Here is a 24,463-nt window from a genome sequence, read left to right on the forward strand (position 1 = left end):
TGCCTATTAATGTTTTGGTTATTAAAGTTACTTACTTGCTGTTGGAATTTTTTTCCCACTTGGTTAGACTATAATAAATTTAGTTTAATCCTTTGTCCAAGTGTAAGCAAACAAAGTTTGCACCTGAAGTATCTTCAGGACTGAGGCAACTCGTGGTAAAGGTGAACCAAGCTCTCATCACTACTTGTCTTAGTATCTCCCATAATGCAAAGCACATCTCCTTGCAGACATGTATAATGCTATGCATTAAGGGAAGGGCCACTACCCAGACTAGTTTCGACCTTTATTGAATGTTGAAGTACAGGTCAAACTCCAAAAACTTAGCATTGTTCCCCCTCAGTAACCTGCCACTGAGAAGAACTCTCAGCATTAGCTCTACCCCTTGGCAGGCTCACCCACCACCGAGCAGAGCCGCTCATATGTCATCTGAGGGGTAACAGCAACAGCCGTGTGCCTCAGTTAACTTCATGGACTACAAAAATGCCATTCATTATCCCCCCTATCCAGGACCTTGGTGACAGCAATAGCCAAGCCTCAGTTAAAACTTCATGGGCTACAGCATTGCCATTCATCACCCAAGCTTTCAACTGGTTTTGACCTTTATTGAGGTCTCGCCAGTGGGAGCCAGACCCAGAGGTGGTGATACTAAGGTGAAAGCAATGGAGAAGTCATGTTTACCTATATGAGTTGCCAAAAGGTGTCTCACCTTATTATTAAATTACTCTGGATTTAGAGAAAGATGTTGGAAGTTTTTTTTTCACTTAGTTTAATCCTTTATCCAAGTGTAAACAAGTAGTGATGAGATCTTGGTCCACCTTTACCACGAGTTGCCTCAGTCCTGAAGATATTCAGTTTGCTTACACTAGGATAAAGGATTAAACTAAATTTATTATAGTCTAACCAAGTGGGAAAAAACTTCCAACATCTTTCTCTAAATCCAGAGTAATTTAATAATAAGGTGAGACACTTTTTGGCAACTCGTATAGGTAAATATGACTTCTCCATTGCTTCCACCTTAGTATCACCAGCTCTGAGTCTGGCTCCCACTGACGAGACCTCAGTAAAGGTTGAGACTGGTTGGAAGCTTGGGTGATGAATGGCAATGCTGTAGCCCATGAAGTTTTAACTGAGGCTCGGCTGTTTCTGTCACCCCTCACATGACATATGAGCAAATGAGCGGCTCTGCTCATATGTCTTATATGGTTGTGCCTGAAGTATCTTCAGGTGCTCGGTGGTGAGATGAGCCTGTTACTAAGGGGAACAACGCTGAGTTTTTTGGAGTTTGACCTGTACTTGAACATTCAATAAAGGTCGAAACCAGTCTGGGTAGTGGTCCTTCCTTTAATGCATAGCAATATACATGTCTGCAAGGAGATGTGTTTTGCATTATGGAAGATGCTAAGACAAGTAGTGATGAGAGCTTGGTCCACCTTTACCACGAGTTGCCTCAGTCCTGAAGATACTTCAGGCACAAACTTTGTTTGCTTACACTTGGATAAAGGATTAAACTAAATTTATTACTTACTTGCTATTAAATATTTGTGTCAAATAACCATGTAAATCCCACAGTTGTCTTTACATAACATAACATAACTACTGTATTTATATAAATTATTACTATCCTACTTGACTGAATGGTAGACTAACTGTTGTTTAAAATTCCATTGGGAGAAAGATATTTTGTTTGTGAATGTTTTTGTAGACAGTTTTCAGTGCCCACTCTTAAATTGTTCAGAAAAATACCATTTTTGGTCTCTGGAGACTGAGAGGACTAGATTATTCATGGTACTAAAGGTACAATAAGTTTACAACTTTTCTCTTGGCGTGATCCACATTAAAAAGTATTTCTTATATGTTTATTGTTTAAAATTATATTTATTCTTAATAAAAAGATTTTGATTTTACAGTTATGATTATTTCTTTTCTAGCTATCCAATACTCAACTCAGAAACAGATATTGCAGTGCCTTCTGCTCCTCCACTGTATTCTGATTCACACTGGTCATGTCCGCCCACAAATCCATCTTTGTGGCCATATAATGATTCTACTAGACAACAACAACAAAGAGATCAACAAACTATTTACCCATTAATAGAGGAATGTAAAGAAAATAAAACTGATTTCCAAGGTGCCATTTCTAGTCAGAAAGAAAAAAATACATATCATAGTTTGTCAAACAGTAAGTGTAATATTATTTCTCTCTTTCTCTTTCTCTCTCTCTCTCTCTCTCTCACACACAACACACAGAAAGATTTTTCAGTAATATTTAAATTAAAAGGTATTTATGTTATTACATGTCTATATTCCACAATATGCAATTTTAATTTTTAAAAGAATGCCTTTTGTAGGCTTCAAACTTGGTGCTTAGCCAAATATTTTATTATCTTCATTATTATTATTATTATTATTATTATTATTATTATGCACAGGCATCTCCATGGAATATGAGGACTCATTGCAGGAAGCCAATACTTACCATTATTCACACAATACCCTTCAATACCTCCTTAAATTCATTCACTGATAAAGCTCTGAAGACTGTTACAACCCATCGACTTATTTACTACTCTTTCTAAGCAAAAAAATTGGTCCTCGTGGCTTTGTTTGCAATGCTCTCACACAAATCCATCTTGGCAAGTGTTCAAAAATTTGTTTTCATTAACCCTATAAAATCCCATTAGTAATTCTAAGTTTTTATGATATCTCATCTTTACCATCTCTCATCCAAATTTTGTAACCCACAAACTTTCATTGTGTTCTCGTAGGAAGCATTTCATAGTCCTATCACCATCTTGGCTACTTGCCTTTGGATCCTTTCCACTACTTCCTAATTCCAGACGACTAAATATGTTTCCAGTAGTCCATGGCCATATCAGAGTCTTGTAAAGGGGAACAAAATAATAACCTCTCCTATGTTCTCCCCAGGATCTTTTGAATGGGCAAACCGCCCGGCTAATGTTGTGAATTGACATGGCTAAATAATGAGCAAGAATGGAAAAATTATTTTTGTATGCTCGGCTAATGCTTCATTCCACCCGGCTGGTAAAAATTTCTGGGGAGAACACTGCTCTCTATCTCTACTTGCAGATATTGCAGTGTCTCTTCTGCTCCTCCACTGTATTCTGATTCACACTGGTCATATCCACCCACAAATCCATCTTTGTGGCCATATGATGATTCTACTAACAACAAAGAAGAGATAAACAAACTATTTACCCATTAATAAAGGGATGTAAAGAAAATAAAATTGATTTCCAGTATATTTTTCAACATCCAAGTAATCATTTGAGCAATACTGCCCTTTAGACGTTGACTGCCCACATTTTCATTGTGTTCCCTGAAACTTCAAATCCGTATCCACCATCAGTCTGAAATCTCTAGACTCATCAATTTCCTACAGTTGAGTTATTAGAGTAATACATAGCTTTTTATTCTTTTTATCTAAAAGTGCATATATAACATTACACTTTACCACATTAAAACAGCCATTATCCTTTGGCCATCCTGTTAGCCTATTTAAATCATCCTGCATGTGATCTCTACATCACCTTTATTGACTGCCTTCCTCGATTTTGTATCATCAGTAAACAACTGGAAACAACTCCTACAAATCATTCCTATATCAAAGAAAAAATTATATACCATGGGCCGAAGTACACGTTCTTGCAGCATACAAATACAGTATGGCACACAAAAAAACAGTACTGAACTTCAACATTCCTCCCCCCCCCCTCAGTACACATGGTATGAGATATGCCATTTGACTGCACGCACATTAATAGAAGAGCATGTGTAGAGTCTACACCATTACATTTAGCTATAGCAATGGAATTGATGTTGGAAGAAAAGACATTTATTATTGAACATTGTTCTCATTCATATGAAGTAGGTAGGGCAAATGGTCCAAGCCTACAACATGTTTGTGAGCAGTTTGTTTGTCATTTCTGTAAGCATACCCAAGCCACAGTGTCATCATTGCATTAATTGAGAGTGTTCCAATATACTAGGAGTGTTCTGCCACAATGCAAAGGGCATTTGGGGAGGCCACGAACTATTAACACAAATGAGAATCACAGGCATGTGCTGAAGCAAGTGTTCCAGTCTCCAAAACACAGTCAACGCTGAACAGCTGTAAAACTTGGGATACTGAGGCAGTCACTACAGAGAATCCGTAAGGAGCTGGGTTCCTTTTCATACATCATAAAGGTGGGTCAGTGTTTAACAGCAATGGATTACGCTGCACAACAGGAATACTGTGCATCCGTGCTGACCAATGTCTATGAATATTCATTCTTCTTCCATAATGTCTGGTTCTTGAATGAAGTGCATTTCTATCTAAGTGATGTAAACAGATGAACCTACAGGTTTCTTGGTTTCTCAAGACTTGAATTTGTTCAAGTGAAACCTTTTCACAGCATGAAGATCACTGCATGGTGTGTGGTTTCCGGCCATGCCATAATTGGGCTTTACTTCATTGAGGAAGGGTGTAGCTGTGATTTTGAATAGCGACGCTACATCAAAAATGTGCTGGTTCTATTCACCCAGGATTTGCATAGGATGTGTTGTGCAAAAATCATTCCATTTCATGCACAGGTAATTCCAACAGGATGGAGCAACCTGTCACACATCACGTGGTTCTGGAGCCTATATATCAGAACACTTCCCCAGGAGGGTCATTTGAGGTTCACAGAATTCCCATACTCTGATCTCCTGATCTCACATCATTTGCTGTCTTGTCTGAGGGTATGTTGAAGAAATGGGTATTCCATCATGACCTGCCTTCAAATCTTGATGAACTTAGGGATAAAATTACATGATATGTCCAGAAGATGTCCCAACCCTTGTTCTTCAAGATGACAGAGAGCCTTTGCATGTGCTATGAAACCTGTGGTCCAAGCCTTAAAATAGGCACCTTGAAAGACAAGGTGCCTATTTTGAGCACATAATCTGCTGTTGTTAATGCTTTATTTGATCAAGATTCCACCGATAGTTGTGGATGTACACATCATCATGTGTCTGTAAATTGTGGTGGCTGATTTGCCTGTACACAAGATGAAAACCCCTAGTTTCTGAGAGAAAAAAACCCTGCTACCTCCATATGAGATAGGCTAACTCACCTACAATTGAGACCAGATAAAAATTCCTCCCATCATAAAGATTAGAAGGAAGAGAGCGGGTAAAAGAACAGACTTTATACCAGACCTAGCCAAAAGCCTTACAGGTATCAAGGGTAACCTTGAGATTCGTCGAATTTTTCCATGGTGTTTGTCCAGAGATCAGTGACATAAGTAAGTAGATCCTCGGAAGAGGTAGAATCCATACTGGTGAGCATTTATCAGTTGAGCACTTTCAGGGTAATGTAGGAGCTGAATGCTGATGGGATCTCTTCATTACTTTAGAGAACTGAGGTAAGAGAAATTCAACAGTAGTTTGATGGTAAGGATTTGTTTTGTCACCTTTCTTAAGAATAGGTTGTATGTGAGCTAATTTCCACACTGCAAGATAGATACCAGTTGAATATGAACGTGTAAAAAAGGTGACCCAGAAGAACTGGAGTTAACTCTGGAGTGCACACTTTTAGGATAATTGGGTAACTGCCACTAGGGCAAGAAGACTCGTTTTGTATCTAATTTGTATAAAATTCTTCTTATTTCATTATGACAAAAGGACAAAGAGAACACCATTGTGTTCTGAGTGTTTGGAATGGTTGGGATAATTTACCAGGGTCAGCTCTACAGGAATTAGTGGAGAAAGAAGCCGGGAGGTTGGATGATGCAATAAAATCATCTGAGTTGTTTATATAGCTGGTGGTGGTATGAATTAGCATGTGTGTATTGGCCAGTGTGTGTGTCGGTTTTTGGTAGACCGTGAAGGATAGACTGCCTGAAGGAAGATGTGTGACTAGTGTGTCTAGGAGCGGGAGCGAATTTTGGTTTTCGATTTCAATGGTAAATTGTATGCGTTCATGTTGTTTGTTCAGGTAGCTAAGGAATGTGTTTAGCGTTTGTCGCCTGTGCCACCAGATTGCGAACACGTCATCAACGTATCTAAGCCAGACTGTTGGTCTTAACATGCCGGAATCAAGAGCCCTTTGCTCAAAGGTTTCCATGTAGAAGTTAGCGATTGGGGGGAAAAGTGGTGAGCCCATGGCTGTACCTTCTTTTTTGTAGGTAAAATTTGTTTTGTCACACGAAGTAACCGGACTGTAGTATGTGGGCAAAGAGGGCCGTAATGTCGGGCAGAAATTTGTTCTGTAGTAGGAGAATTTTGTTTATAAACAAAATTAAAAACATAACACTCGACAAAGACAACTTATTAGTCAGTTTCGATGTTTCTGCCCTTTTCACTAATGTCCCCATCAATGACACAATTCTCCTACTACAAAACAAATTTCCGCCCAACATTACGGCCTTCTTTGCCCACATACTACAATCCGGTTACTTCGTGTGGCAAAACAAATTTTACCTACAAAAAGAAGATACAGCCATGGGCTCACCACTACCCCCCCCCAATCACTAACTTCTACATGGAAACTTTTGAGCAAAGGGCTCTTGATTCCGCCACGCTAAGATCGACAGTCTGGCTTAGATACGTTGACGACGTGTTCACGATCTAGCCGCATGGGCTACAAACACTAAACATATTCCTTAGCCACCTGAATAAACAACATGAACGCATACAATTTCCCATCGAAATCAAAAACCAAAATTCACTCCCATTCCTAGACACACACTGGCCAATACATACATGCTAATTCATACCACCACCCATCACAAAAATATGGAGTCATTAACACCCTTAAAAACAGAGCTACAACAATTTGCTCTAACCAGCAAGCCCTGAAACAAGAACTAAAAATCATCAGCGACACATTCATAAATAATGGCTATAACAAAAATACTATTAATAAAATACTCCATAAAACAACAACAAAAACGAATCTAGATTAGTAAAACCATAGCCATCCCATACATTAAAGGGTTATTGAAAAAAATCAACAGAATCCTACAACATTATAACCTCAATGCCACCTTTAAACCACTTACTAAACTTAAAACCATATTCAACTCCTCTAAGGATCCTCTCCTCCCATTAGCACATCCTGGAGTCTATTGCATCCACTGCACCTGTAACTTACCATACATTGGTGAAACAGGACCGACAATCCCTATACACAAGAAAGAACACATTAGACACATTAAATATAACCATTATTGTGAAGCAGGCCTCTCAGACCACGCACTCCACCTTACACCAAATCAACTGGAAAAGCACCCGCTTTTTACACCGCACAAAAACTTGGTACGAAAGGAAATTTAAGGAAGCCTGCAAAATCCTGATAAACCATCCAAATATCAAAACAAAGATCTCATGAAAATTCCAAGGATCTGGATGGCACACATTCAGCCTACCTAATATATAAGATCCAGCATAAGTCAGGACTCTAGCCAATCTTCAGCTAGTATTAGAAACCATTCCATACTAACTGGCTGGAATGTACATGATGTTAATGTATGTATATAGATATATACTTGTTGTTGTGCCCAATGTATTTCTACAACCAACAGATAACACTAATAATAGGACTCTAGCATTGATGTATAATTTTTTTTTTTTTTCACCAGAGGTCAGGCCAACAATTGTTGTAGCGGTTGGTCAGTGTCTGTAACAAACCGGTTTGATTGTAGTGTAGCTTGTTTTCTGTGTATAGTTGTATGCTCCAGAAGATGACCTTGACATAAAGGTCGAATGTAGATTTTAGTTATATTAAACTAAAGTTTTTATTTATAACTTAGTAAATCTTTTGGAGACACAAAGATTAATTAGAGGTCCATGAAAGTGAGGGTTAACTGGATAAATAGATATATAAAGCTTTTTTTGAAACTGCAAAAAAAGAAAGCACTGTGTAGAGAATATAAAGAAAAATGTGAGCAGCATACTCATGAGTAGTACAATGTACAATCAAGAAGAGTGACTGGTGTGGTAAAATAGCCCAAATTCATATTACAAGAGAAATTAGGCAGAGCAGGCCAAAGTAAATTCAAAAAAGATTTTTTGCTATATAGCAAGTAAGAGAAGGAACAGTTATGGAAGGATGACTTTAATCAATACTGATGGTAAGAAGGTGACAAAAGCAGAAGTAGTTGAGTTGCTGAGTGATTACTTTGCAAGGAGGGGTATCATCCAGGTGGAGATTTTATAGTTGCTGATGTCACAGAGACATTGAGGTAGATGAACAGGAGATGCTCAGCATATTGAAAAATATCAACATGAATATGGTAGTAGGACTGGATGGCATGTCGGGCTGTGTACTATGCAAATATGTAAGACAGTTGGCAGTGCCTCTGATAAAGTTGTGTAATCTAAGTCTCAGCTTTGACAAGCTTCCAAGGGAGTGGAAATAGTTATATGGTGTTAATGGGGTATTATCAAGCAATACTTAGTCTCTATTTGAGTTGTAAGTCAGCAGTTAGAATTGAAGGAAGTACAGGAAGATGGTTTAATGTTAAATCTGGTGTGAGACAAGGATGTACATTATCCCCTCTATTATTCATTATCTATATGGATCACATTATGAAGGAAAGTGGTATTAAACATGATATCAAAATTGAAGATGTTAATGTCAGCTTTTTGCTTTATGCGGATGATGTTATACTTCTAAATAAATCTGCTACAAATCTGCAAGATTCCTTTTGTAATCTTGTATATTATAAATTTTATAACTTTTGTAATAGACATGGTATGAAGGTCAGCAATAAAAAGACAAAAACAATGAAAATAGGCAGAATCATTGAAAATATCAACTGTGTTGTGAATGGAGAACCTGTGGAACAAGTAAAATATTTCAGCTACTTAGGCATGATTTTTAGTGAAGATGGTAAATTAAATATAGAAATAGACAACAGAATCAGCAAAGCTGGTATGGTGGGAAGTCAATTGAATAAATATGGAATAAGAGAGAAATTAGTCTGAATACTAAATTAGCTGTATACAAGACAGTGTTCAAACCAGTTTTAACTTATGGATCTGAGAGCTGGGTCAGAAGTAAAACACTTGACCAAAGACTAGAGACCGCAGATATGAGAGTCCTGAGAAAGATTAGAGGCATTAATAGATGGCATCAATGGCAATATCATATTGAAAACGAGGATATTAGGAAAGAACTTGACATTGTCAGCATCCAGGAATGCGTTAGCAGAGCTAATCTTAGGTAGTATGGTCACTTAAACAGAATGGGCAAAGAAAGATTAGCAAAACAAGTATTCTCTGCCAGGTTGGCAGCAAAACGACCCAGAGAAAGACCAAGATATAGGTGGATTGATATGGTACAAAGTGCCTTAGATGATAGAAATATAAGATCTGATAATGTTGGAGTCTTGACATGTAACAGACTTATTTGGAGGAAAATTGTAGATAGGAAGTTAGTAATGATGTAATTTTTTTCATGTAGTACTATCGTATCCTGTACACCCCTTGAGGGTACATGGCAGGAATTTGATGATGATGATCATGATGATGAAGATGAAGATGATGATGAAAAAAGTTGGTTAAAGGTAAAATCCAACAGTGGATACATAAGAATTTGATATTCTGTGATGGGCAGCATGGTTTTGTAACAGGTAGGTCCTGCCTTTGCAATTTACTCACATTTTATAATAGGGTATAAGCATAATTAGATAAATGGTTCCTCCTTGTGTGCTAATCACTGATCCGAGGTAGATAAAAGTTATCTACCTGTTCCAGTGTTTTTCCCTAGTATTTCAAAGACTAATTCTTGTTTGGGATTTATCTTCATTACTTTAGTCTTGTTATGATTTATTTTCAATCCACATTTATTTTCTTACTGTCTTAAATTATCTATTTTCTTTTGGAGGTGTTGATGTTTTTGTGCCAAAAGGCATATATCATCTGCAAAATCTAGGTCACTAATTTTATTTGACTATCCCCCACTGAATGCCATTTCTTTCTTCAGATGTTTTCCTCATCATCCAATCAATAACATTCAGAAAGATGGTCGGGGAGAGTATACATCTTTGTCTTACTCCCGTGTTTGTTGTAAATGGTTCTGATAGTTTGCCATTATTTATTATTTGGATTTTGGATTTTTCATGAGTTTTCTTTGTTATATTTATGATTTTCTGAGGAATTCCATAGTGCTTCATTAACTTCCATATAGTTTCTGTCTATGCTATCAAATGCATGTTCAAAGTCGATGAATTGCAAATATAGGCTACTCTGCCACTCTATTGATTGTTCAACAATTATTCTTAATGTTATTATCTGGTCAAGACAAGATCTGTTTGGCCTGAACCCAGCCTGTTCTTTCCTCAGTTTAGTTTCAATTTCTTGTTTCATTCTTTCTAGCAATATTCTAATAAATACAACATTTAAAAATAAACTACTGCTGTTAACTGCCTGGAGCATTCATTTAAGATATGCAACAATATGTTGTCAAGTCCTACTGCCTTATCAAACATCAAGTTTGCTTAATTCCTCATATACCACCTGATCACTTATTATCAGTCCCTCCTTTACCATGCTTTCTACACTTATAATGGTAATGATAATTCCTCCATGCTTTTATGGAATTTGGACCATTAAGTTTTTTTTTTTTTTTGATTTATCTTGATGGCAAAATTAATCAAAACAAAATAGTACATGTGCAAAAAATTGCTGAGTTCCATTATTGTGATAATCAACAGTATGATATTCAAGCGTACTGCTGTAAATCACACTTTTTTTTATGATTGTTTACAATCATTTCCATACATTTGGTATTCTTTTTCACATTTTAAAATGTCTTTGCAACTTTATGTTGTGTTATTAACCATATCACCATCAATATGGATAAAATACATCACTCCTTTTCAATGTAATATCAATGGTATTACAATTTTAATATGCACTTCGCATCCATGGTAACCTGAACATATATATACATCTTAGCCAGTTGGGTGGTTAATAAGTATTACAAATAAATCAAATAATGAAGAGGATTAGTTAATAGAGACTGTGATGCTAGTTATCATAAATATCACATTATTTATTTATTTATTATTATTTTTTAATACCTTACTCACACATAAAAGATTTCAAGACCTATATCACATCATTGTCATTCTTGTTCTTACAGTTTTGATAATAGTGGAATTCAGGATGCCAGTGGAATTCGTCAGAGCATTGTACATAATGTACCTACAGAAGAGTCGTAAGGCAGAAACTAAAATCTGTCAGAGAGGATTGGAGTAGAACTGTGAGAGAGGGTTCATCAAATTATATTTGAGCAGCATTCCTGATTTTTTTTGGTGGCTGCAGACACATCTCACAAACATATCTTAGCTATGCTTAGATGAGATTCTGCCAGAGAGGCTGGAGGTATAGATCAGTCCAAGAAAAAAAAAAAAATGACTGTGTTTGGATATGTAGGCATTATTGAAAGTAAGGGAAAGTGAAGTGAAGTGATATCTTTCTTACAAGAAATTAGACAGCTGTGTATTTGGTAGTATTAATATTCACAATTTTATCATTGAAGATTGCAAAAGATATCACTTTTGCAATCATTGAAGATTGCAATTTTTTAGCCCTCACCAACCACTTTTGCAAAAGATTGCAAAAGTGGTTGGTGAGGGCTAAAAAAAATCACATGTGGATTGGGATTGGCAAAATTCATATTTGCTGGTCACTAATAAGCTAGTAGAACTTCCAATGGTGAAGAAGTTGGTTGATGATCTTCTCTATAGTTTTTAAGAGAGCTGAAGTAAGAGCAACCAGATACTAGTTAGGTGGTTGACTTCACTCTCCTAATTTTTCTCAGAATGCTCCTTTGTGTGGTCTCTAGTCTTTCATCAACTGTTGAGACAAGCAAGTTATTGTACCTCTGTACCGAGCCCCTGATAAGACCTCATCTCGACTACTGTGCCCAGATTTGGTCACCTCGGTTCCTTCTTGATGGGGAGGAAGTGGAAAGGATCCAGAGGCGAGTGACTAAGATGATAATTAGAAGAAACACACATATAAACCACAGTGAAAATTATTTAATTGTAAATATTTCATCCTAAGTATCTTAGGACATCATCAGTACAGTATTTTAACAAAAATTAGGAATAACATACAGTTAGGGCGCATGATTACAATAGAATCTCATGAAAACGTGCATAACGTGCTAAAGTAGTACAAAAAAAAAAAAAAAAAAACCGTTAATTATTTAACACAGTTTTGTATGATAATTTCCCATACTTTAGGAATAGTAAGAACGTCGTTGCGGTTTAAGTTTGGTCTGTGTAGTAGGGCTTCAGAACTTTCTTTGTATAAACGTTCATGTTTAAATATAGATCTATGTAAAAGTTTAGCCTTTTCCCAATGGATCCTATGGTTTGGATTTTCAATTCCGTGTTGAGAGAGAGGCCAGATTTCTGCGGTTTAAGAAGACGAATGTGGTCTTGATGTTCCAAGATGCGTTTCTGAACAGACCTACCTGTCTGTCCAAAGTAAGATAATTTGCATGAGCATGGAATCTCATAAACACCAGGTAACATCAAGGGTGAGAATTTGTCCTTAGGAGAAGGTAATAAGTTGAAATTTGGTTGATAGGTTTGTAAGTAGTGGCAAAATTGTATTTCTTCATAATTTTAGAAAGACGTTCTGAGATGCCTTTAACGTAAGGTATGGGAATCCTATGCACTTCTTCCTGTCTGGTTTGATGTATGCAGAAGTGACTGATGATTTTTTGAGTTGTTTTGGGATTACATCCATTTAGGATGGCTGTATTTTTGATAACTTCTAATTCCTGGTTTAAAGATTCTTCAGAGGAGCAAAATTTGTGTGCTCTGGAAACTAGTGATTTAATAATGCCAGATTTCTGAGATGGATGATGAGCAGAAGAATTGTGAATGTAGCGACCTGAGAATGTAGGCTTGCGAAAGACGGAAGTGGCGATGGAACCGTCTTCTTTTCTTTTGATGTGTAAATCCAAAAAAGAGATACCCTGTGGAGATTCTTTTTCTAACGTAAAGTTGATGCGATGATGAAGAAAGGTTAATTTTATCTAGAAACAGTTGTAATTCAGGTTCAGGATGATTCCATACTGCAAATACGTCATCGACATATCTTAGCCAAATTTTTGGTTTGGGTTCAAAAAGTGAATATTTTTTCCTCAAGGTGTTCTAGAAACAAATTTGCTAGGTTTGGTGATAAAGGAGATCCCATTGCTGTTCCTTCCTCTTGCTTGTAAATTTGACCTTTCCAGGTGAAGTAACCTGATGCAATAACAAACTTGAACAATTCAACTATATATGAGACGGAAATTTTTGAGTTAGTAATTCTATTGTTTCTTTATGGGGAATGTTAGTGAAGAGGGAGACAATGTCGAAGCTGATTAACAAGTCAGTTTTTGATAGTTGAATGTCTTTAATTTTTGTGTGAAACTCATTAGAATTTTTGATTGAAGAGACTGAGTGGCCTATGTGAGGGCGGAGAAGGTTAGATAAGAATCTTGATAACTTGTATGTTGGACAGACGATACAGTCTACGACAGGTCTAAGTGGAACATTAGTTTTGTGTAGCTTAGGTAAGCCATAAATTCTAGGAGGTCTTGCATGGTATGTCTTAAGTTTTTTGATTGTTTCTTCATCTAAGGAGGAAGTTTCATTAAGTAGCTTATTTAATTTTCTGAGTTGACGATTCGTAGGATCAAAATCCAATTTGGAGTAAGTATTACGATCTCGAAGAAGTAAATTAATTTTTCGGTCATATGAATTGGTATCAAGAACCACAGTGGTATTTCCTTTATTAGCTCTAGTAATGATTAAATTTTTGTTACGTTTTAAGGAAATAATGGCTTTCACTTCCGACGGTGGGATATTTAATTCTGAAGGTTTGGCATTGTAGATCACTTTAGCTACTTCGAAACGAAGTTTGTTGGCTTCAGTACTGGAGAGATGCTTGATGTTTCTTTCTATATTATGTATAAAGTCTAAATATGGGAAACACTTTGGTGAAATTGCAAATTTATGGTCTCTTGCTAGAACATTTAATTCATCTTTTGTTAGTTGACGGTTAGATAAATTGACTACCCATTTTTCCGTTGGTAATTTGTTAGTGATCTTTTTTGATCGATTTAATAGATTAAGGTATTTAATATGTAGAGCACTATTGCTTTTATCAAAAGCTTTTTTTCCCGAATTCTTTGAGACAGTTATAATTAATTGTAGCAATTCTTGATTTAACGTATTTGACAAATCTGTTTCTAGTTCTATAATATTTAAATTGTTTGTTGCTAGTTCATGCTTAGACACTCGTAACTGATTGAGTAGTAAGGAATGACTTGCTTTTTGATAGATTTTATGGACACCTGGAGATTCGATGGTTTCTTTCAGTTTTGCAAAGGTTGGAATAAGATTATCACGTCTGCACTTTTTTTAAAAAAGATATTCTAGCTCGTAGCTTACCCTGTTTTAGTTGCAGTTTTCCTAGTAAGTTTGTCTTCTGCGCTGTCATTTCCCCTTGAAGGAATAAAACTTTTTTAAATAACGAAACCTGTGGTGCGTTCATAATTAGAAGAAACACACGTATAAACCACAGTGAAAATTATTTAATTGTAAATATTTCATCTTAAGTATCTTAGGACATCATCAGTACAGTATTTAAAACGTACAAGTTATCAAGATTCTTATCTAATCTTCTCCGCCCTCACATAGGCCACTCAGTCTCTTCAATCAAAAATTCTAATGAGTTTCACACAAAAATTAAAGACATTCAACTATCAAAAACTGACTTGTTAATCAGCTTCGACATTGTCTCCCTCTTCACTACCATTCCCCATAAAGAAACAATAGAATTACTAACTCAAAAATTTCCGTCTCATATAGTTGAATTGTTCAAGTTTGTTATTGCATCAGGTTGCTTCATCTGGAAAGGTCAAATTTACAAGCAAGAGGAAGGAACAGCAATGGGATCTCCTTTATCACCAAACCTAGCAAATTTGTTTCTAGAACACCTTGAGGAAAAATATTCACTTTTGAACCCAAACCAAAAATTTGGCTAAGATATGTCGATGACGTATTTGCAGTATGGAATCATCCTGAACCTGAATTACAACTGTTTCTAGATAAAATTAACCTTCTTCATCATCGCATCAACTTTACATTAGAAAAAGAATCTCCACAGGGTATCTCTTTTTTGGATTTACACATCAAAAGAAAAGAAGACGGTTCCATCGCCACTTCCGTCTTTCGCAAGCCTACATTCTCAGGTCGCTACATTCACAATTCTTCTGCTCATCATCCATCTCAGAAATCTGGCATTATTAAATCACTAGTTTCCAGAGCACACAAATTTTGCTCCTCTGAAGAATCTTTAAACCAGGAATTAGAAGTTATCAAAAATACAGCCATCCTAAATGGATATAATCCCAAAACAACTCAAAAAATCATCAGTCACTTCTGCATACATCAAACCAGACAGGAAGAAGTGCATAGGATTCCCATACCTTACGTTAAAGGCATCTCAGAACGTCTTTCTAAAATTATGAAGAAATACAATTTTGCCACTACTTACAAACCTATCAACCAAATTTACAACTTATTACCTTCTCCTAAGGACAAATTCTCACCCTTGATGTTACCTGGTGTTTATGAGATTCCATGCTCATGCAAATTATCTTACTTTGGACAGACAGGTAGGTCTGTTCAGAAACGCATCTCGGAACATCAAGACCACATTCGTCTTCTTAAACCGCAGAAATCTGGCCTCTCTCAACAAGGAATTGAAAATCCAAACCATAGGATCCATTGGGAAAAGGCTAAACTTTTACATAGATCTATATTTAAACATGAACGTTTATACAAAGAAAGTTCTGAAGCCCTACTACACAGACCAAACCTAAACCGCAACGACGTTCTTACTATTCCTAAAGTATGGGAAATTATCATACAAAACTGTGTTAAATAATTTACGTTTTTTTTTGTTTTGTTTTTTTTTGTACTACTTTAGCACGTTATGCACGTTTTCATGAGATTCTATTGTAATCATGCACCCTAACTGTATGTTATTCCTAATTTTTGTTTAAATACTGTACTGATGATGTCCTAAGATACTTAGGATGAAATATTTACAATTAAATAATTTTCACTGTGGTTTATACGTGTGTTTCTTCTAATTATGAACGCACCACAGGTTTCGTTATTTAAAAAAGACTAAGATGATAGCAGGTCTATGGAACAAACCATATGAGAACAGGTTGAAGATTTGTGGGTTGCAGAAACTAGTTGATAGGCGGAAAAGGGGAGATATGATTGAGACATTCACATTGCTAAAAGGATTCTATAAGATTAATTCAGAGGATATTTTTGAGATCAGGACTGGTGGTGGGAGAACTAGGGGGACACCTATGGAAGCTGGGCAAGAGTGTGGTTAGCAGGGGTGTTAGAGCTGGGTGCTTTACTATTAGAGTGGTAAATGAGTGGAATAAGCTGCCAGAGTCTGTTGTGGGTGCTATGACAGTGAGCGAGTTCAAGGCAAGGTATGATAGATACTGTGAGAATGTCAAATAGTTGTGTGGACATGGAGTTTAGGGCCTCCCTCGATGAGTCTAAGGACTCCCTGGAGTAGCCCAAAATAATAATAATAATAATAATAATAATTGCTAACCCAGCTCTCAGTTTAAACAATGTCTTGTATGCAACTAATTTAGTGTTTTGGCTAATTCCCTTATTTCATATAAATTTATTCATTTGACTCCTCACAATGCCATCATTGCTAATTCTGTTATCTATTTCCATATTTCATTTGCCATCTTTTATGCATAAATTATGCTTAAATAGATTGTATGTTTTACTTGTTCTATAGGATACCTTCAATGAATCCAAAGACTCATCAAGGGAGAACACTCTCTACAACTCTCAATCTCCACCACTTAGTCCACCAACTGTTCTTGCTTTTATAACATGATTGCCTTTTATAATAAAGTGACAAGAGCAGTTGATGAGGAAAAGGTATATACTGCCATTTTTTTGGATTTTGCAAATGTGTTTGACAGGGTGCCACATGATAAGCTGATATTTAAGTTGCAGCACATGGGTTTAAATGTCGGCTTAGTCAAATGGATTCAGGATTGGCTGTCTGATAGGTATCAGAGGGTTGTGTATGGTGGAGCAATATCAAGGAAGCAGAAGGTTGCAAGTGGTGTTCCACAGGGTTCAGTAGTGGGACCTGTATTGTTCAACTTTTATATCAATGAGATTGTCAATGGATTGTAAGAGGATATTCAGTTGTTTGCAGATGATATGGAGCTGGGAAGGGTTATCAGTAATAGTACAGATGTGGCAGCCCTGTAAGAGGATTTGAATAAACTAGACAGGTGGACAAATGAATTGGGGATTTGGTTTAATGCAGCAAAATGTAAAGTCTTGAAGTTTGGGATCCATCGATGAGAGGATGCATACACAATTGGAGGAGCTATACTGGAAGAAGCAGGGGAGACAAGAGATCTGGCAGTGATGATTGATAAAAAAATGAAATTCAGGGTTATTGCAAAGGTGGTGAAGGTAACCCAGAGGATTGGTGCAATACTGAGAAGGACACTGACCTGCAGAGATAAAAGAGTTATCATTCCGTTGTTGTATAAGACCCTGATCAGACCACACTTAGTATGGTGGATAGAAGAAGGAGAGGTGATATGATTGAGACTTAAACTGTTGAGAGGTGGTTACAGGTTTGACACTGGGGAGTTCTTTTGCTTGGTTGAACAGCAGGAAGGAATGATGACAAGGGGGGCCATCTCTGGAAGTTATAAAAGGAAGCTGTGAGCAAGAGGGTGAGGAGTGGTTTCTTTGTGTAAAGGGTGGTTGAACAGTGGAATACATTGCCTGAGAGAGTGGTTAGAGCAAGAATTGTCAATGATTTCAAAGAGTGGTATGATAGACTTTGTGTTTCCTAAGAAAGACCTCCCACAATGAGTCTTTTCACTCCATGGAGACCTGAATAATAATAATAATAATAATAATAATAATAATAATAATGCCACTACCATCATCATCATCATCTACACACAGTGCCATCTATTGCCTCACCACCAATATTTTTGTCTGTAAATTGCATGTATTCTCATGGCCTATTTATCTGTATGTGGGATAAAAAACTTGAGTTTCCAGTTTTGCTCTTTTTATTCTGCTTTTCATGACATATTTGATACGGAATCTTGCAAACTTGTGCTCCATTTATCATCATCATCAAATTCCTTATATATATACTCTCAAGGGGTGTACAGGATATGATAGTACTACATGAAAAATTTACATCATTACTAACTTCCTATCTACAATTTTCCTCCAAATCAGTCTGTTAAATGTCAAGACTCCAATATTATCAGGTCTTTTATTTCTGTCTTCTAAGGCACTTTTTACTCTATCAATCCACCTATATCTTGGTCTTCCTCTGAGTCTTTTTCTGGTGAACACTTGTTTTGCTAATCTTTCCTCTCCCATTCTGCTTAAGTGACCATACCACCTGAGATTAGCTCTGCTAATGCATTCTTAGATGCTGAAAATATCAAGTTCTTTCCTAATGTACTCGTTTTTAATATGATATTGAAATTGATGCTATCTGTTCATGCCCCTAATCTTTCTCAGGACTCTCATATCTGCAGTCTATAGTCTTTGGGCAAGTGTTTTACTTCTAACCAAGCTCTCAGATCCATAAGTTAAAATTGGTTTAAACACTGTCTTGTATACAGCTAATTTAGTGTTTTGGCTAATTTCTCTCTTATTCCATATAAATTTATTCAGTTGACTTCCTACCATACCAGCATTGTTGATTCTGTTCTCTATTTCCATATTTAACTTACCATCTTCACTAAAAATCGTGCCTAAGTAGCTGAAATGTTTTACTTGTTCTATAAGTTCTCCATTCACAATGCATTTGATATTTTCAATGTTTCTGCCTATTTTTGTCTTTGTCTTTTTAATGCTGACCTTCATATCATATCTATTATAGGAGTTATTCAATTTAGTCATGGAATCTTGCAGACTTGTAGCGGATTTATTTAGAATTATAACATCATCCGCAAAGCAAAGAGCTGAGATTAACACCTCCAATTTTGATATCAGGTTTAATACCACTTTCCTTCATAATGTGATCCATATAGATAATGAATAACACAGAGGATAATGTACATCCTTGTCTCACACCAGATTTAACATTAAATCATCTTCCTGTACTTCCTTCAATTCTAACTGCTGATTTACAACTCAAATAAAGACTAAGTATTGCTTGATATAATGCCACATTAATACCATATAACTGTAGCGTTTGGAATAGCTTCTCTCTTGGAAACTTGACATATACCTTTTCCAGATCTACAAAACTTAAATACAGATCTTTGTTATATTCCCATGTTATATTGGCTAATTTTTGATAGAGTGCCTCATGATAAGTTGACAGTCAAACTAGAGCAGATGGGGTTGGATATTAGATTAGTGCATTGGATTGGAGACTGGCTATCTGATAGGTATCAACAAGTTGTGTATGGGGGTGCAATATCCAGGAAAAGGAAAGTCACTAGTGGAGTGCCTCAGGGATCTGTTTTAGGGCCATTACTATTTAACTTGTATATTAATGATATTGGCGAAGATTTGGATGGAGATATTCAGTTGTTTGCAGATGATGCAAAGTTGGGAAGAACCATAAAGAGTAGTGAAGATGTTGTGGCCTTGCAAGAAGACTTGAATAAATTGAGTGATTGGGCAAGCAAATGGGGGTGTGAGTTCAATGTTGCAAAATGTAAGGTTTTAAAATTTGGAAAACAAAGATGGGATGCAGAATTTATGCTTGGTAAGAATATATTGTTGGAAGTAGAGGAAATAAGAGATCTGGGAGTGATAGTGGATAAGGATCTAAAATTTAGGGGTCACATCTCCAAAATTGTGAAGACAACACAAAGACTTCTGGGAATGATGAGGAGGACACTGACGTGTAGAAGTAGGGAGATTCTTGTTCCATTGTATAAGGCTTTGATTAGGCCACACATGGACTATTGTGCCCAGATTTGGTCACCTGGTTTTCAGAAGGATGAAGAGATGTTGGAAAGGGTCCAAAGGCGACTGACTAAGGTAGTTTCTGACCTCTGGAATGTCGAGTATGAGGAAAGATTGAAAAGATGTAATTTGCAGAGACTAGTGGAGAGAAGGAAGAGGGGAGATATGATAGAGACCTACAAGTTGGTAAGGAGTTGCTATAGGATCAATGGTGGAGAAGTTCTACAGCGAATAGTGGGAGATCAGGGGAGAACCAGAGGTCATCCCTGGAAACTGTATAAAGAGGGTGTGAGTAGGGGAGTGAGAGGCAGGTTTTTTTCGTGCAGAGTTGTGAATGATTGGAATGCCTTGCCTGAGAGTGTGGTGTCTGCAAGGAGTTTGAATGTGTTTAAGACCCGGTATGATGAGATGTGTGTGAGATAAAAGGACCTCCTAGATGAGTCTTTGACTCCATGAGGTCTTGTTTAATAATAATAATAATAATAATAATATTTCTCTGTTAAAGTGAAAATCTGATCCTCACAGCCTCTATTTGGCCTGAATCCAGCTTGTTCTTCACCAAGCTTCTCTTCCACAATAATTCTCAACCATTTCTCAAGTATACTTGCATATATCTTACCAGGAACACTCATTTATGAAATGCCTCTGTAATTCTCCCATTCAGTTTTATTTCCCTTTTTATATATGGCACTATGAGAGCTCTACTCCAATAATCTGGAATTCATCCCTCTATTCAGGCCTTCTGAACTATGCAGTGCAGCCACTGTATGAATTTTATACCTCCATATTTGAGCATTTCTGGGCGAGCATCATCTACTCCTGCTGCCGTTCCACATTTCAGGCTTTTGATTGCATTTTCTACTTCAAAGAATGGATATGTATTCCTGACTGCATGCCTGGTCAGGATTTTAACCACTGTTCTGTCATCACTGCTTCTTTCATTTAGCAGTTTTTCAAAGAAATTACTCCATACTTCAAGGGTATCTTTTTCTCCTGTTTTCATGTCACCTTTATCATCTCTAATTCCTTTTCCAGCACTCTTTCCTCTATTTCTATACTACTTCACCAACCTCGAGAATATCTTGCCACCTTCTTGATATTTATTTTCTATGTTCTTGCCAAAGTCTTCCCATGACTTTTGTTTAGCTAGTTTCAGTGTTTAGCATTCTTGCATTTGTCTCTGTATTCTCTAAGAGCACAAGCTGACTTATTTGCCAGGAACATTTGATATGCTTTCTTCTTTTCCTTCACTGCCTCTTTAACTTCCTCTGTCCACCATGGAGTTCTAATTTTTCTATCCTTGCAGACAACTTCACCACATGCCTCTGTAGCTGAATCAATCAGGGCTTTCTTCAAGGCTTGCCACTGAATCTCCAAGGTTTGATTCCTGTTCTAAAACTCTTTCATTTTTTCTTCAATAATCTTTGTGTATTTTAGTCTACAGTTCACATCTGAGAGCTGCTCAACTTTTATTCTCTTTAAAACTTTCTTACATGTTCTTCTTTTCAATATGAAATTCAATTTTATCCTGCTCAAGACTAAATGGTGATCACTTCCAATTTCAAATCCTCTGTACACTCTGGTGTCCTGCTCCAATGGGAAAACATCACTATCAACAATAGCGTAGTCAATGAGACTTTTCTTATTCCATGCCTCTTCTCTTCATGTGAATTTGTGCACATTTTTATGTTGGAACATGGTGTTAGTAATAACCAGTCCATGTCCTGAACAGAAATCCAGCTGGTATTCGCCATTATTATTAGCTTTGCTCTTTTCTTCAAATTTTCTCAAAATATTTTTGTATGTCTGACAATCATTTCCTACTCTGCTATTTAGATCTCCAACAAGGACCAACTTTTCCTTTTTCATTGCTTTCTCTAAAGCCTCAGAAAATTCCTCCACTTCTACCTTAGTAGAATCTTCTGTGGGACCATAGGCACAAATAAGTCTCATTGTCCAGTTCCCCATTCTCATATTTGTCCACATTACTCTATTTGAGAACTGCCTACCATTCAAGAAGCCTCGTATTTAGTGTCGAATACTATGGCTACTCCTTCTTTTCCTTGATTGTTATTGCCTGAATATAATATTTTGTATTTATTGCTCAGAAAGATCTCACTAGTTTTTGCCTTTTTTGTTTAAGTCACCCCTATTATGTCGATCTGGTACTTATCCAATTCCTCAGCTAGCTCCATTTCTTTCCAATTCAGGCTTCTTATGTTGATAGTACCAATATTGAACTGTGGTGATGTTGAGTTGGGGTAAGTTTTAGGATTTATTCTAGTAGCTGACTTTTCGCTGTTTGCCCTGGTTCCATAGCGAAAACAACGGGGGCCTAGTTTAACAGGGCAGCGCCCCAGCTGGCATAAAATTCTGTCATGTTGTACCACCATTTCAAATTTTGGTTTAAGCCAATAAGAATACAATTTGGTCAGCTAAATCCCAAATTGCCAGCCCATTCTTGTCCGTTCAGTATCCAGCTAGGTAGATGCCTAACAGGATGCACCATGAGAAGATGAGGATCGGACGTTAGGTCAGAAGCTCTGGTCGGTTCTCTGCATTCCTTTGAAGCCTACGTGGAGGTCTCCTCTCAGTTATATAGCTTTGACCCTTAAGCACCCCGTGCTGGATTTATTTAGAAGTATAATATTATATTATACTTCTAATATAATAAAAAATAAAAAAAAGAAGCAAAAAAAAAAGAAACAATTGTGGAAGTAATTTAAGTAGAAAGGTGACCAGCAAGCGAATGAAAAGTACAGGATGCAGGCCAGAAGGCTAACTAGTGTGGTAAGAAAGGCAAAAGCAGAGAATGAAAGGAAGTTAGCAATGCCGGCTAATGATAAGTTATTCTTACAATTCTTTCGATATGCTGCAAGTAAAAGAAAGAATGTATATGTCATGATGATTTTAATGAATGCTAATAGCAGGGAGATAACTGAATCATTCGAAATAGTAGATTACTAAGTGAACACCTTGCAAGAGTATATGTCCAGGTGGTGATATTGCAAGAATGAAAGAGCCAAAGGCTTATATGGGAACTCAAGTAAATCAAATGGCAGTGCATAGCATATTACAGAACCTTAATGTGAATTCAATTGTGGTATACCACAATTGAATACAATTGTGGTATACCACAATTGTATTCACATTACAATACAATTGTGGTATACCAGTGAGTTTTACATGAAGTGGCAAGAGAATTGTCAGTGCCACTGATCATATTGTTTAACCTAAGTGTCAGCTCTAGGTTAGTTCTGAGGGGGTGGAAAGAGGGGAAAATAGTTCCATTGCATAAAGGAGGCTCGAAGACTGATGTAGCAAATTACTTACTGATTCAGCATATCATGAGTTGTCAGAGTATTGGAGAAGTTGGTGAAGAGCAAAATACAGGAATGGATAGATGGAAATGGGATACTGTATTGGGGCAGTATGGTTTTGTGAAGAGTAGGTCATGTCTCAGTAACTTTTTCACATTTTATAATACAGTGATAGCTGAGTTGGATAAAGTGATACTGCTGGACTTTGCAAAGGCTTTTGACAGGATACCACATGGAATTCTAATCAGTAACTATAGCACTTTGGGGGGATGGATAGGAGGGTGGTTGATGAAGAGAGATATATATCAGAGAGTAGTTTATTCAGGAGTAGAGTCCAATAGAAGGCCTATGACCAGTGGTGTGTCATAGGGTTCTGTTCTAGGATTGCTACTGTTTAATTTTTACATTAACAATATATAAAAGGATCTGAGAGGAACTTTAGTTATTTGTCGATTATGCAAGGTTGGGTAGAGCAGTAGTTAATACAGATGATGTCAAAATTTTGCAGGATGATTTGGACAGATTGGCAGACTGGGCAAAGGAGAATGGATGTCAGTTTAGTTTAATGTTATACTTTGTATATCACATTGGTGAAACTGTACTCCAGGAAATTGATGAAGCCAGAGACTTGTGTGTTAGTGAATAGGGAGTTAAAGTTTAGGGGGCACATAGCAAAAGTGGCTAAAGCAGCTCATCAGATTACTTAGTTACTGAAGAGTATTTGACGAGCAGAGACAAGCAGGCTATTGTTCCTCTTTATGGAGCCTTGATAAGACCCCATCTTGCTGCATGCAGTTCTGGATGCTAGGGTTTCTTGGTGATGAGGAGGAGGTATAGAGGATCCAGAGGCAAGTGACCAAGATGGTAGCAGGTCTATGTAATGTACCTTACGTTAACAGGTTGAAGATTTGTGGGTTGCAGAAACTGGTTGATAAGTGACCAAGATGGTAGCAGGTCTGTGTAATGTACCTATGTACCTTACGTTAACAGGTTGATGATTTGTGGGTTGCAGAAACTGGTTGATAGGCCGAAAAGGAGTGATATGATTGAGACATACAAATTACTGAGGGATTTTTACAAGATTAATTCAGAGGAAATTTTTCAGAACAGGTC

General features: G+C 36.9%; 2 protein-coding genes across 3 annotated transcripts in view; one reads left to right on the plus strand and one right to left on the minus strand.

Moving 5' to 3' along the window:
* Window positions 1-24,463, minus strand: part of LOC150106612 (uncharacterized) — a 300,527-nt gene that overhangs the window by 243,601 nt on the left and 32,463 nt on the right. For both annotated transcript variants that reach the window (XM_090392575.1, XM_090392574.1), the window contains exon 2: window positions 1,945-2,137. In XM_090392575.1, coding sequence (XP_090248701.1) covers window positions 1,945-2,035 — 91 coding nt within the window. In that variant the 5' untranslated portion in view covers window positions 2,036-2,137. The remainder of the gene's footprint in view (window positions 1-1,944; window positions 2,138-24,463) is intronic.
* LOC150106613 (protein SSUH2 homolog) overlaps window positions 2,053-24,463 on the plus strand; it is a gene marked incomplete at its 5' end in the record, with an annotated part of 284,249 nt that continues 261,838 nt past the window's right edge. The window contains one exon of the mRNA XM_090393441.1: window positions 2,053-2,179. Coding sequence (XP_090249567.1) covers window positions 2,053-2,179 — 127 coding nt within the window. The remainder of the gene's footprint in view (window positions 2,180-24,463) is intronic.

Source organism: Typopeltis vanoorti, chromosome 5 (genome assembly GCF_054136105.1).
Source record: "Typopeltis vanoorti isolate ZY-2024b chromosome 5, IOZ_Tvanoo_1.0, whole genome shotgun sequence".
Lineage (NCBI taxonomy): Eukaryota > Metazoa > Arthropoda > Arachnida > Uropygi > Thelyphonidae > Typopeltis > Typopeltis vanoorti.